Genomic DNA, 14,218 nt, shown 5'->3' on the forward strand with positions numbered 1-14,218 from the left:
TTGATACTTGTGTGAAGATCATCAACTGGATCGGGGGCATACTTTGAACTATCGCATCTTCAAATCATTTTGTGAGGATCTGTGAAGTGAGCATTCGGTTTTGCTTTTTCACACAGAAGTCCGTTGGTTGTCACGAGGACAATCTTTAACCCGCTTCTTTGAGCTGCAGGAAGAAATCAAAGTTTTTCTGGAGGAGCGTGAATGTGATCTGGTTGGGGCAATGGAATCACAGAAATTCACCCAAATGCTGGCTTACTTAGCTGATATTTTCACTCGTATGAATGACCTGAGTGTTTCTCTTCAAGGAAAAGGGATAAACATATTGAAGGCTTGTGAAAAGTTGAATGCCTTCAAAGAAAAGTTACATCTTTGGCGTCGAAGGATGGAAAGAGGCAGTCTGTCAAATTTTCCTTCACTAGAAGAGATGGTTGATGATGCTGGATCCATAACTCCTACTGTGAGTGAAGAAATTATGGCTCATTTGGAAATGCTGTCAGAATCGTTTGATGGACATTTTGCTGCTTGGAGACCTGAAGATTTCAGAAGAATAGATCATGAATCCATATTCCTACAATTTGGAGAAAATGTCAGATGATGAAGAGCTGAATGAAGATCTTATTGATTTGCAGACAAATCCAGCTCTTGAAATGCAATTTGAAAGCAAGACTTTGGAGGAGTTTTGGTATGCAGCATTGGATATGTTCCCAAAAGTTGGTGGAAAAGCACTCCGTGTCCTCATTCCATTTGCAACAACATACTTGTGTGAATCTGGATTCAGTTCTCTTTTGTCAATCAAGACAAAATCTAGAAATCGCCTGAATCCACAGGCAGACCTGCAGATCGCAGTCAGTAAGAAAGTTCCACGTTTTGATCAAATCGTGAATGAGAAGCATCAGCAAAGAAGTCATTGAATTTTATGTTCACAATTGGGATTGATTTTACTGTTTACAATTTTTTCTGAATAAATTAAAATCTAATTGCTCAATTTATATTTGCATTTTATGCACTAAGTTAAAAGCTTATTTTTTTTAAGTTCAACTTGTTCACCCGTAGTATTGTATATGGTTCAATTTGTGGTTCAAAAATTAGAAATTAGACTTCATCTTCAAATGTGATATTACTTTTGTAGGGGGTGCGAACATTAATCAAACATTTCCTAGGGGTGTGAGGCATAGAAAAGGTTGGGAACCACTGTTCTAGATGATAGTGGTTGTGGGTCTGGAAGGTGCTGCCTTAAGAATTTTGGTGTGTTGTTGCAGTGCATCCATCTTGTAGATAGTACACACTGCTGCAACTGTTGGTTAATGGTGAAGGGATTGTTTGCTTGTGGACATGGAGCCAGTCAAGTGGGCTGCCTTGTACTGGATGGTGTCAAGTTTCATGAATTGATGAAGCTGCACTCATCCGGGCGAGTATTCTATTACACTCCTGACCTGATCCATGTAGATGGTTGACAGGCTTTGGGGAGTCAGGAGGTGAGTTACACGCCACAGGATTCCTAGCCTTTGACCTGCTCTGGTAGCCATTGTGTTTATATGGCGAGACCAGTTCAGTTTTCTGTCAGTGGTAACCCCCCCAGGATATTGATAGTAGGGGATTCCGTGATGGTGAATCCACTGAATGTCAAGGGACGATGGTTAGAGCCTCTCTTGTTGGAGATGGCCATTGCCTGGCACTTGCGTGGCTCTAGTGTTACTTGCCACTTGTCAGCCCAAGCCTGGATATTGTCCAGGTCCTGCTGCATTTGGGTATTTCTTGTGCAACAAATGGAGCACATAATGTGACAGGTTGCTACGTTTATGAAAAAGAAATTCCAAGTCTGTTTGCAATCCATTGTGTAATTTGTCAACATCTTGCAGCCAAAACATCAGCCAGAAACTTTATTCAAGTATGAACACAAAATGCTGGCAGAACTCAGCAGGCCAGACAGCATCTATGGGAGGAGGTAGTGACAACGTTTCGGGCCGAAACCCTTCATCAGGAGTGAAGCATATTCAAGTATGACTCTTGGAATATCTGCTATCAACAAGATTAAAGTTCATCCATTAAATAGCAGAATATTTCACCAGTTATGCCAAGATAACAATGAAGTATTTGTACACTTGCTTCTTCAGACTGAAGTGCTTTGGTGATCAAAAGGCTGCTGCTTAAAAAGTTTCTTTGAATTTTTTTGTATTTTTGCTCAAGATGGAACTTGTACGTGGAGATGTGGCGTACCCAGCCAATCTGTATGATAAAATGAACATTCTAAATATGAAAATGCAGGGCAAGAATTTCAATTTAACCCAGGCAAAATGTCCACTGTCCACTTTTGCCAGGAAATTGGAAATAACATTGTGAGAAGAACATTCTCAGTTTCCCTGCATGGAAAGTATGACACTCTCTTTCACAGATGGTAATTTGCAAGCGTACTGCTTACACCTGCAGTCACTGAAGAATTTTCAGAGTTGATTCAAGGATTTGAACAATCTGGAAATTCTGGACTGGGCAATCATCCCATATCTTTGCAAGGTGGAAGAACAGGAAGAGAGCTTGCAAAAAGAAATTATCGAAAATCAGAATACAGGTAGTCCCCGAGTTACGAACATCCGACTTACGGACAACTCATACTTACGAACCAGGGAAGGAGAACGCCGTCCGCCATTTTAAGTCGGATCGCGACGCCATCTGCCATTTTAAGCTGGATCGCAACACTGCCCGCCATTTTAAGTCGTTGCCATTGATACTGTGTTGAGTGTTTAACTTTGTATTTGGCTTAAATTTTTCTTAGTAAGATTCACCCTGACCCCGCCCCCCCCCCCCCCCGTTCCGGTCGGCTGGTGGTGCAGTGAGATCAGCGCCGGGCTCAAGTTCGATCCAGTGACAGACCGCTCCCGTGCCGGGTTGATGTCGATCCAGTGACTCCCATACCATCTGTGCCGAGTTGATGTCGAGCTCGCAACTCGACCTCGTAAAAAAAACACTGCCACCTCCAGTTTAAGTTCCCACGCGGAATATTGTGGAGGATACCCAAATCCAGCACAGCCCCCGCTTGGCCCATTTAGCCTGTCTCAGAGCAGTGGTCCTTAGGACCCGGCAGAGCATGAGACCCGCTTTCCGCAGTGTTTCTGTTCCATTGACAGGAAGCGATCGCAATTGAAATAAGGTGGAAATAATAAAGCGTTTGGAAAGAGGTGAAGTGCCATCGGTCATTGGAAAATCATTAGGCTACAGTCGGTCAACGATCGGAACAATTTTAAAGGATAAAGGATAAAGTGAGGATAATGGAGCATGTGAAAAGCCCTGCCCCAATGAAAGCTACAATTATTACTAAGCAACGTAGTGGTTTAATTATTGGAATACATACGTTTCTTAAGTGTTTTATATGCATAGAAAGGTAAAATATATACTATATACTAAGACAAACGTTTGACTAACTGACGCTAAATAATACCGGATGTACTTGTTCCAACTTACGTACAAATCCGACTTAAAGACATACTCGGGAACAGAACTTGTACGTAACCCAGGGATTGCCTGTAGTGAAAACATAAGAATGTTTTTCAAAAATGTCAACTTTTGTGGTATGTGGCTATTGTTTTTGAACTTTCCTGGTTTTTGGAGAAGAACCAAACTGCATTTCCATCCTCCTACCTTGTTGAAGGAGGCTTCAGTGTAGTGAACCACTTACTCAAAAAAAAAACCAAACTGCTTGGACATTGTTACATGTAGGGACTTAATGCTCTTACTGTCACAATTAAAATCAGATATTTCAACTCTTGCAAATAACCATTAAGCTCAGGATCACATTGATCTGGAAGCTGCTGTACAGCGCGAAGGTACTATGTAAGCTACGTTTAAAGACAGACAAAATTTAAAGCATGAATCATTTTTCTCATGTAAGCTTTTGGTCAAGATGTTTTTACACTTTGAGGGCACAGGAAAGTGTATTGTCTAAGAGGGGCATTGGCAATTATGAAAGTGCTTTAGGTGGGTGTTGGGCTAAAAATGGTTGGGAAAACTGATCTATAGTATTGTCTGTGTGAGTGCTTTTCATGCTTGATCACAACAAATATAAACCTCTGCATTATAATTGAAACTGTCTCCTTTTTTTTTGTCCCCATACAGCTTTGTGTTAAATCTGGTGGTTCATGTGCAACAATAACTGATGGCTACTATGTAGAATCTGTATTCTGCATTTTCTTTGGACTTGCATGGTGGCTCCGGTATGGGAAAAAATTCAGAAATCTACAAAATGAGCATCCATCCATGTGGCGGTGCAAGAGGAATAATTGAGTTCATAATGGAAGTTTGTGGAGTTTTATGAAAATTGGATCTCTTGGCCAGTGTACAAGAGACTGAAAAAAGAAAGTATTTTATCAGTTTTATAACATTTAATTTGAGTATGTTAAATGATTGCTGTATGCTATAAGTAGTGCTGGTTATGTATAGCACTAATTTTAATTAGGCTTTTTTTGTTGAAGTTTAAAAATTGCCTACTTGTGCAACAACATCCATTACATAGATAGCAATCAAGTTGCATTATTTCAGGTGTGATATAAGGTACACTTGAACAGTGGCTCTAAAGCAAATTGCATGCCTGTTAGAAAAATTGGCAAGCTTACTGCCTCTCTACTGAAAGTGAAAATGCTTCACAGAGCAATTACTTAAGAACACAATTGGTCTAGTAAATCTAGTAATTGCAACAATGGCTACATTTTGAATTGCAAATTCATATAAATATTTTGGGTCTATTTACATTAAGGATGCTATTGTGTTAGATGTTTACCTTCCCACAAAATTGCAGTACTATATCAGTGAAACGTTACCACACAATATGACTTAACCTGATAGTGGACTTAAGTGTAGAGACTTGCCTGTAAGAATCATTCTGAAGTCACCTTGCTTTGGTGTTTCTATCATACATTTCACCTTTAATTTTGTTTCATCGCATATAGGGGGGTGGGGATGAAATGTAAATTCAGCAAGATGCTACAGCTATTTAAACTAATTTTAGAAAACATAATAAATTGGGATAAACTTGGATGACATCAGAGCAGCATAGAAAAGGAAAAGAAAATTTGATAGACACCCAGCAGGTCATAGAGCATTTGTAAAAAGTGAAACATCCTTTTCTGACATATCAAAACAGGCAAAATAACAGCATTGTATATTGTACATTAAATGGATTTCATTCAAATTACTTCTGTCTATAGTCCTTCTGGTTACTTTAATTTCCATAAAGCCATCTTATTTATATATATATCAAATGAAGACAAGATTGCACCAGTGAAATGCCTTTAGCTCAATCAACTGTGATATCATGTAGTGGCAATCATTAAATCCAAAGATCATTATTCAATAGTCTGTCCAGGATTTGAACAATATAATTTAGACTAATATGTGCCTGCAACAGTGGGGACATCATCTTTGGATAAGATGTTAACTAAGACACCATCCTCTTTTTAGATAATTATGAAAAATAGGTGGTTGTGATTATTTGAAGTAGAGTTTGAAATTATGATGTTCAAGCCAATCCTTCTCTCTACATTAAGAGCTCCATGATAAGATGAAATATTCATTCAATGCATTGGCTGTTTATGAAATACTCCCATTTTCAAAATAGCTTCCTTATTAAGTAATATAATTGAAAAATAATTATCTATTAGATATGAACTGCTTTGTGGCATTCTGATATAATGAAACATTGTTCACTTCCCACTTATTTTTGAAAACTATATGCGAGCATAACAGTAGAAATATTTGGCCTTTAGAGAAACTCAGTGACAGAAACTTGTATTTAAGACCTTTTGAATGATGCTGATTTCCACATTATGATTTGCATTTTGTTCCAGCTATTGTAACATCTGGTTCATAATTTCAAAATTTTGTCATTTAAACTCTTCAGACCTTTCCTATAGTCTGAAATATTTATTGATCTGAGGAGAATTTTTTTTAATTAACATGGATTTGAAATTAATATCTACATGGGTCCAAGTGGTATATTTCTTTCTCAGTCATTCAAAATTCTTTATGGAAGGAGAAAACCTCTCCTTTTGTTACCTACCAATCTCCATTTTGTTGGTGAAATTTCAATCAATCAAAATAGATCTAATGTTGCTATAGGACTGAATTTGTCACTAAGTGGGATTGACTTGGGTTTCAGTCTCTTCCAAATCCTTCATTTGGACAATCTGTTTACTCAAAACTGTAAGCTAACTGCAAACTGAGAACTTTGAGTTTATTCAGCATTTACTGAATTATCTGTGATGTATTGACATACTGTATTTAGTCATCTCAATAGTATAATATTTTTTTTTCTGGAGTCTAATAATTTATAATTGATTTTGATTGTAAACAAAGTACTAACTTTCACAACCATTTATAGGCAAGCTGCTAGAAACTTGCAAAGTTTTTTTCCCCAGGTTAAACTCATTTGATGTTCTTTAAATATAAAGACTATTGTGCGTGAAAGCAGTGACCAACAACAATGTGCTTTCCACATCCTGATTTCAAACGTAAGTTATGTTTTAAAAATAAATTAATTCATTACCACTGGTCATTGAGCTGTAGAATTATATAACCATGAAACCAAGCCCAAAACCCATCCATACTAATTACATTTTCACTCACCTCAATTTCAACTCCCTCTCCCACCCAATTCTCTTACCACTTAAACTGCACTTAAGGCAATTTATGGTTGCCAATTAATTTACTAACTATTGCTACTTACGTTTGTGATAGAAAACCAGCACACCTAGAGGAAGACCACGATATTAAAGGAAAATAAAGCAGGCAATGTCTGAAGCTAGGATCAATGCTGATTTCTGGAGCCAAGTGGCAGCAGTATAAGCCACCTGGCTGGGTTGGTTTTAAAATTTAACATCTGCCAGAGAATGGATATCAGTTTTTTAAGTTCGCTCACTGATGTCAGATCTTCCTTCCATCAAATTAAATAGATGGCAGAGTGAGGGATGTTTAACACAAGTCAAGTTGGTTCTGAAGGGAAACTAGTCTGAAATTTTCATCAAGAAACTTATAATTTCAAATATTCCCCAGTCTCAAATCACTAACCTTCTCTTGTAACTTTGTCTTTGGCTCTTTAAGAAGTATCAGCCGAGGTTTCTTTTTGTGATCAAAAACAAATGTTTTTTTTTGCACCATGAATGAAACATACTTGTTTCTGCTTCATTTTACCACATTAAAAGAAAAGAATTATGTTCCAAATAGTGAATTCAACCATTAGCAGAAAAATATTTGAACATTTGTTGTTTTTTTTTTGAAATTGATCTTGCTGGTTAAGAAATCTTTATTTAATTATGAAATGTTTATTTTTTCGATATTTCTGATGATCTGTGCAGTTATTGGCAACAAAATTTGTGTTTTCAAATTTCAGGTTCACTAATTAATGAACAGAAGGCAAGGCATGACATTTTTAAATGACTATCCTGATTTTACCATTGGCACAGCTGGGCTTGTGCAGGTTTCATTCTTGCAGATGTTACAAGGAATCCTTGAAAATGTAGCAGCCAGATTAAATTTAGTAAATGAATATTCTGTGCTGTATTAAGTTGTACCTTCACTGGCATCTTCTCCGGTGTCATGTTGAATTGAGTATGACTTTGCTTCCACTCAGGTTTTGAAGTGAATAATGAGTCAACTTTGGATCCTGACTCTTCCACCGATGGGACTGGAAGTGCCTGACGGGTGGGCAGTTTGTGAGGTGCTAAGCTCCTCCGCCACTTACGCAGGACTTCTGTGTGCTTTCAGTGCATGAACTTGAGGCTCTAATACCACCTCAATTGTTCCATTACCATTTCAAGCAATCGTGGGCCAAGAATTCCAAAGAGTCAGTTTGGATTTGCATTTTGTCAAGAGGTTTGGAGGAAAACCTTGAACAATGTCTGTATTATTGTATATGCAAATGACCTGGGCTGTCAAGAGGGGCAGACTGAGTGTATTAAGGCTTTGATCCTGAGACTACTGACCAGGGAGAAGATGTCGTTAATATAGACAGACAGATATACTTTATTGAACCCGAGGGGAAATTGGGTTTTGTTACAGCTGCACCAACTAAGAATCGTGAAGAAATATAGCAATATAAAACTATAAATAATTAAATAATAATAAATTAATCACGCCAAGTGGAAATAAGTCCAGACCAGCCTATCAGCTCAGGGTGTCTGACACTCCGAGGGAGGAGTTGTAAAGTTTGATGGCCACAGGAATGACTTCCTATGACGCTCAGTGTTGCACCTCGGTGGAATGAGACTCTGGCTAAATGTACTCCTGTGCCTAACCAGTACATTATGGAGTGGATGGGAGACATTATCCAAGATGGCATGCAACTTGGACAGCATCCTCTTTTCAGACACCACCGTCAGAGAGTCCAGTTCCACCCCCACAACATCACTGGCCTTAATAATGAGTTTGTTGATTCTGTTGGTGTCTGCTACCCTCAGCCTGCTGCCCCAGCACACAACAGCTTATAGTATATATAGTAAACCTTCCAGGATTTTGTAGAAGCAGTAGTGGTGGTATCTTTTAAATACTTTGAGTGATCTGTTATAGGTAGTTCAGATGTCAAAGGAGAGGAAGGACGGCAGGACGCGTGGCTGTCTTAGCAGATCATTAGTTTTGTGCCATGTTTAAGGTTTTTATATCTTCAACACTCTTTAATCACGGACAAAAGGCTATGTTAGCTTATTGAGGAGATTCATAAATATGATCAATGTCTGCCTTCATCAAATGATAACTCCCAAGAATTTGAGGAGTAGTTGACATTTATCTGTTTGCTGAAGGACAGTATTGTGCAGATTGGTAGAGGACCTTTATCATTTGGGTGTTGAGTGCTGGGGTCATACCAATTTGCACTAAGATCTTGTCTTTTCCATTTAATGCCTGCCAGCATCAATTTAATACTATGGAGTTGTACACTATCATATTTATTTATTTGAACTTGTTTGGTGATGTGCCTGCTATTTTAATATATGAACTTGCCAAGAATATCCTGTTTTTTTAAAATTTACTAGCTGATTCTTAATCATGCTTCAATATTTGCTGGTGGTTGCTTCTGTACTAACTTTTTTTGAACCAGCGATGAGCAGTATTTGATCAATTAGTGAATAACTGCTTATACTGCAGTGATCATTACTAATACTCTATTTTTGAATGATGACTGCATATATTTGTTGTGCTGATTGTGAACTTCCAAAAAAAACAATAGTATATTATAACTTATCCAGTTAATTTTAAATCTCCTCGTTAAAATAAAACAATTTAAAATTTACTAATTAAAACAAAACAGCTTCCCAATGAATATGTTGTGTCATGGCAAGTATCCATAAATATCCATTGCATCTGCAGCAACTGTCCAACAGTACCTCAACTACCCATAGTTTCCATTAACCAGAAGAATGACAGGGGCAGTTCATACATGGTAGCATCACTACCCTCCCCACCCCACCCCCCCCCCCACAAGATTCTCTCCTTCCTCGTTGTTACATAAGATACTATTTTTAAGGGAACATCTACAACAGGGCAACATAAAGGTGTCTTAAAAGGGCCACTCAGAAACAACAGTAATTCTTGGCCTTGACTTTTTCATCACCTCCACCTCAAAGAATATAAAATGTCTATGTATTTAATCTGCACTTTTATTGTTCATAAGATTAAGAAATGGAAATCCTTTTAAAATGACAGTTTTTTTCAAAAAATGAATTTCCTTAGTTAGTCTTTTATCCTTTGCTGCTCTAAATGATTTTGAGGAGATTGTTCTTCCTGTGCTTTCCCTTGTCCTTTCTCAAAGAAAACTCAGTGCACTTCATAATGCCTTATTGAATAATTTTTTTTGTATTGTGATTGATGTTCTCTTGATTTACTATATATCTGTCTTATTTGCTCATTCATGTCCATTTAAAAGATTGTATTTTATGATTCTCTGCCACTTTTGAATTTTCCATTATTTTGATATAATGGTTTAATCATATTGAGATTGTTGCTACTATTATTTTTTTTACATCTTTCACCATTATTGTATCAAGCTAGGAATACCCTCTCCTGGTATTCACAACTTGAAATTACAAAGGAATAAAATTTGACCAGGTTTTATAACAAAAGGCATCTTGTATATTAATTTCGGTTATACTTGTCATTGGTTATACTGGTCATACTTGTCTTACTCATTTATGGTTTCAAATTTTACTACCCATGAAAAGCCAGTTAGCCAATACCAGATCTCATAATGAAAGAAGTGGCTGAAGAAATCGTGACGGCATTAGTAATGATCTTTCAAGAATCACTAGATTATGGAATGATTCCGGAAGAATGAAAAACTGCAAATGTCACTCCACTCTTCAAGAAGAGAGGGAGGCAGAGGAAAGGAAACTACAGGCCAGTTAGTCTGACCTCAGTAGTTGGGAAGATGTTGGTGTCGATTATTAAGGATGAGGTCTCACTGAAGGCTCGTGATAAAATAGCCCATAATCAGGTTTCCTCAAGTGAAGATCTTACAAATCTGTTGGAATTCTTTGAAAAAAATAACAAGCAGAATAGACAAAGGAGAATTGGTTATTGTTGTGTCTTTGGATTTTCAGAAGGCATTAGACAAAGTGTCACAAATGTTTAACAAACTACAAGTCCACGGTATTACAGGAGGTACAGAGGAGATGGCAGGGATACGTTTTTTTACGCAGAGAGTGGCGAGTATGTGGAATGGGCTGCTGGCAATGGTGGTGGAGGCAGGTATGATAGGATCTTTTAAGAGACTCCTGGAGAGGTACGTGGAGCTTAGAAAAATAGTGGGCTATGGGTAACCCCAGGTAATTTCTAAAGTAAGTACATGTTCGGCTCTGCACTGCGGAATGGGTCTGAAATGAAAAACTGTTTCAGTCCATAGGAAGGATCACGTACAACAGTTCATACATTCATGTTAACAGGATTATTGTAAAAGGACCTGAAGGAGGCAAAGTCAGATTGAGAGTGTACGATTAGAGATAGGATATCCAGACATAGAAAACATAGAGGGCCTGCAGTGCTGTGCTGAACATGTACTTACTTCAGAAATTACCTGGGGTTACCCATAGCCCGCTACCTTTCTAAGCTCCATGTACCTCTCCAGGAGTCTCACAAAAGATCCTATCGTACCCGCCTCCACCACCATCGCCAGCAGCCCATTCCACGTACTCACCACTCTCTGCATAAAAAAACTTATCCCTGCCATCTCCTCTGTACCTAGTTCCAAGCACCTTAAAACTGTGCCCTCTCGTGTTAGCCATTTCAGCCCTGGGAAAAAGCCTCTGACTATCCACACGATCAAGGTGAGCCACCTCACACTTGTCTGGGTTGGGCTCCATCTGCCACTTCTCGGCCCGGTTTTGTATCCTGTCGATGTCCTGCTGTGGTCTCTGATAACTCTCCACATTATAACTTGGACAGGTATATGGATGAGAGGGGTTTGGAGGGATACGGCCCAGGTGCAGGTCAGTGGGACTAGGCAGAATAATGGTTCGGCACAGCCAAGAAGGGCCAAAAGGCCTGTTTCTGTGCTGTAATGTTCTATGGAAAGATTCTACATGGATAAAGCAGTGGCTGATTGGCAGAAGGCAATGAGTGAGATTGAAGGGAGCCTTTTCTGGCTGGCTGCCAGTTACTAATGGTGTTCCACAGGTCTGTGTTGGGACCGATTCTTTTTACGTGATATGTTAATGATTTAGAAGATGGAATTGATGGCTTTGCTGTGAAGTTTGCAGACAATATGAAGGTAGGTGGAGGGGCAGGTAGTTTTGAGGAAGTAGAGAGGCTTCAGAGGACTTGGACATATTAGGAGAATGGGCAAAGAAATAGCAGATGGAATACAGTATCAGGAAGTGTATGGTCATAAACTTGGGTAGAAGAATGGAGAGAAAATGCAAAAAAAAAACTGAGGACAAAGGCACTTGGGCGTCCTTGTGCAGGAATCCCAGAAGGTTAAAGGTAGTGGAGTTCCCTTTTGCCACCACTCTCCTCCGCCTAGCAGAACTTGTCCTCACACTAAATAACTTTTCCAATTGCTCCGCCCACTTCCTTCAAACAAAAGGTGTAACCATGGGCAACCCCATGGGTCCCAGCTATGCCTGCCTATTTGTCAGCTACGTAGAACAGTCTAAGTTCCAAACCTACACTGGTGACCATCCCACACTTCTCCTATGCTACATCGATGACTGCATTGGTGCTGATTCCTGCACCCATGCTGAACCCATCAACCTCATCCACTTTGCCTCCAACTTCCACCCTACCCTCAAACTTACCAGCTCCATTTCCAACAGCACTTTCCCCTTTCTTGATTTTACTGTCTCTATCTCTGGAGATAGTTTATCCACTGATGTCTATTATAATCCTACAGACTTGTGGTGAACTACATATACCTGTCTGGACACGCCCCCCCCCCCCCCCCCCCCCCGGCTGACTGCTCCTGTGGCTCCTCCCACGGACCCTGGTATAAAGGCGATTGGAGACACAGCCCCGGCCTCAGTCTCCAGGATGTAGTGTGGTGGTCATTTGCTGCTTGTTCTTTCTTCCAGCCAATAAAAGCCTATATCTCGCCTCACGTCTCCGAGAGTTATTGATGGTGCATCAAGACTATCACAGCTACTTGGACTATACCTCTTCCCAACTTGTTGCTTTCTCTGAATTCCTCCATCTCCACCACATCTGTTCTCAGGATGAGGCTTTTTATTCTAGAACAAAGGAGATGTCTTCCTTCACAGAAAGGGGCTTCCCTTTCTCCACCATCAATACTGCCTTCAACCGTATCCCTTCAATTTCATGCACATCAGCTCTTACCCCATCCTCCTGCCACCCTACTAGGGATAGGGTTTCTCGTCCTCACCTACCACACAACCTGCCTCTGCATCCAGCCCATAATTCTCTGATACTTCCACCATCAATGGGATCCCACCACCAAGCACATCTTTCCCTCCACCTCTCCACCACTTACTGCTTTCTGCAGGGATCGCTCCCTACATAACTCCCTTGTCCATTCATCTCTGCCCACCGATCTCCCTCTGGCACTTATCCTTGCAAGCAGAACAAGTGCTACACCTGCCCCTATACTTCCTCCCTCACTACCGTTCAGGGACTTAAACAGTCCTTCCAGGTGAGGCGACACCACCTGTGAGTCTGTTGGGATCATATACTGTGTCCGGTGCTCCCGGTGTGGCCTCCTGTTTATCAGTGAGACCTGATGTAGATTAGGAGACCATTTCACTGAGTACCTACACTCCATCCACCAGGAAAAGCAGGATCTCCCAGTGGCCACCCATTTTAATTCCACTTCCCATTCCCATTCTGATATGTCTATCCTTGGCATCCTCCACTGTTGTGATGAGGCCACACTTAGGTTGGAGGAACAGCACTTTATGTTCTGTTTGGGTAGCCTCCAACCTGATGGCATGAACATGGATTTCTCAAACTTCCGGTAATGCCCCCTCCACCTGCCCCCCTTCACCATTCCCCATCCCCTTTTCCCTCTTTCACCTTATCTTCTTGCCTGCCCATCGCCTCCTCTCATGCTTCTCCCCCCTTTTCTTTCCTCCATGTCCATCTGTCTCTTTCACGAATCAATGTCCCGGCTCTTCATCCTTCCTCCTTCCGATTTCACCTATCACCTTGTGTTTCTCTATCTCCTTCCCCGACCTTTTAAATCTACTGCTCAGCTTTTTCTCTCCAGTCCTGCCGAAGGGTTTTGGCCCAAAACATCGACTGTACTTTTCTCCATAGATGCTGCTTGGTCTGCTGAGTTCCTCCAGCATTTTGTGTGTGTTGGTCAGATTTCCAGCATCTGCAGATTTTCTCTTGTTTGAGGTTAATTTGCAGTTTTAGTCTGTGGTGAGGAAGGCAAATGCATTGTTAGCATTCATTTCAAGAGGACTAGAATATAAAAGCAAGGATGTAATGTTGAGACTTTAAAGCACTGGTGAGATCTCACTTGGAGTATTGTGAGCAGGTTGGGGCCTTTATCTTAGAAAGGATGTGTTGAAACTGGAGAGGATTCAAAGGAGGTTCATGAAAATGATTCCAGGATTGAATGGCTTGTCATATGCAGAGCATCCGATGGCACTGGGCCTATATTCACTAGAATTCAGAAGAATGCAGGTGACTTCATTGAAACTTATCAAATGGTGAAGGGCCTTGATAGAGTGGATGTGGAGACGATGTTTCCTATGGTGGGAAAGTCTAAGACCAGAGGATACAGTCTCAG

The 14,218-nt window shown here is 40.1% G+C and overlaps 1 protein-coding gene across 3 annotated transcripts in view; it reads left to right on the forward strand.

Annotated features, from left to right (window-relative positions):
• The window catches only part of slc33a1 (solute carrier family 33 member 1), a 50,312-nt gene extending 43,778 nt beyond the window's left edge, over positions 1 to 6,534 (forward strand). For all 3 annotated transcript variants that reach the window (XM_073041065.1, XM_073041063.1, XM_073041064.1), the window contains exon 7: positions 4,108 to 6,534. In XM_073041065.1, coding sequence (XP_072897166.1) covers positions 4,108 to 4,275 — 168 coding nt within the window. In that variant the 3' untranslated portion in view covers positions 4,276 to 6,534. The remainder of the gene's footprint in view (positions 1 to 4,107) is intronic.
• The last annotated feature ends 7,684 nt before the right edge of the window (positions 6,535 to 14,218 follow it).

The sequence above is a fragment of the Hemitrygon akajei genome, chromosome 3 (genome assembly GCF_048418815.1).
Source record: "Hemitrygon akajei chromosome 3, sHemAka1.3, whole genome shotgun sequence".
In the NCBI taxonomy this organism is placed as follows: domain Eukaryota; kingdom Metazoa; phylum Chordata; class Chondrichthyes; order Myliobatiformes; family Dasyatidae; genus Hemitrygon; species Hemitrygon akajei.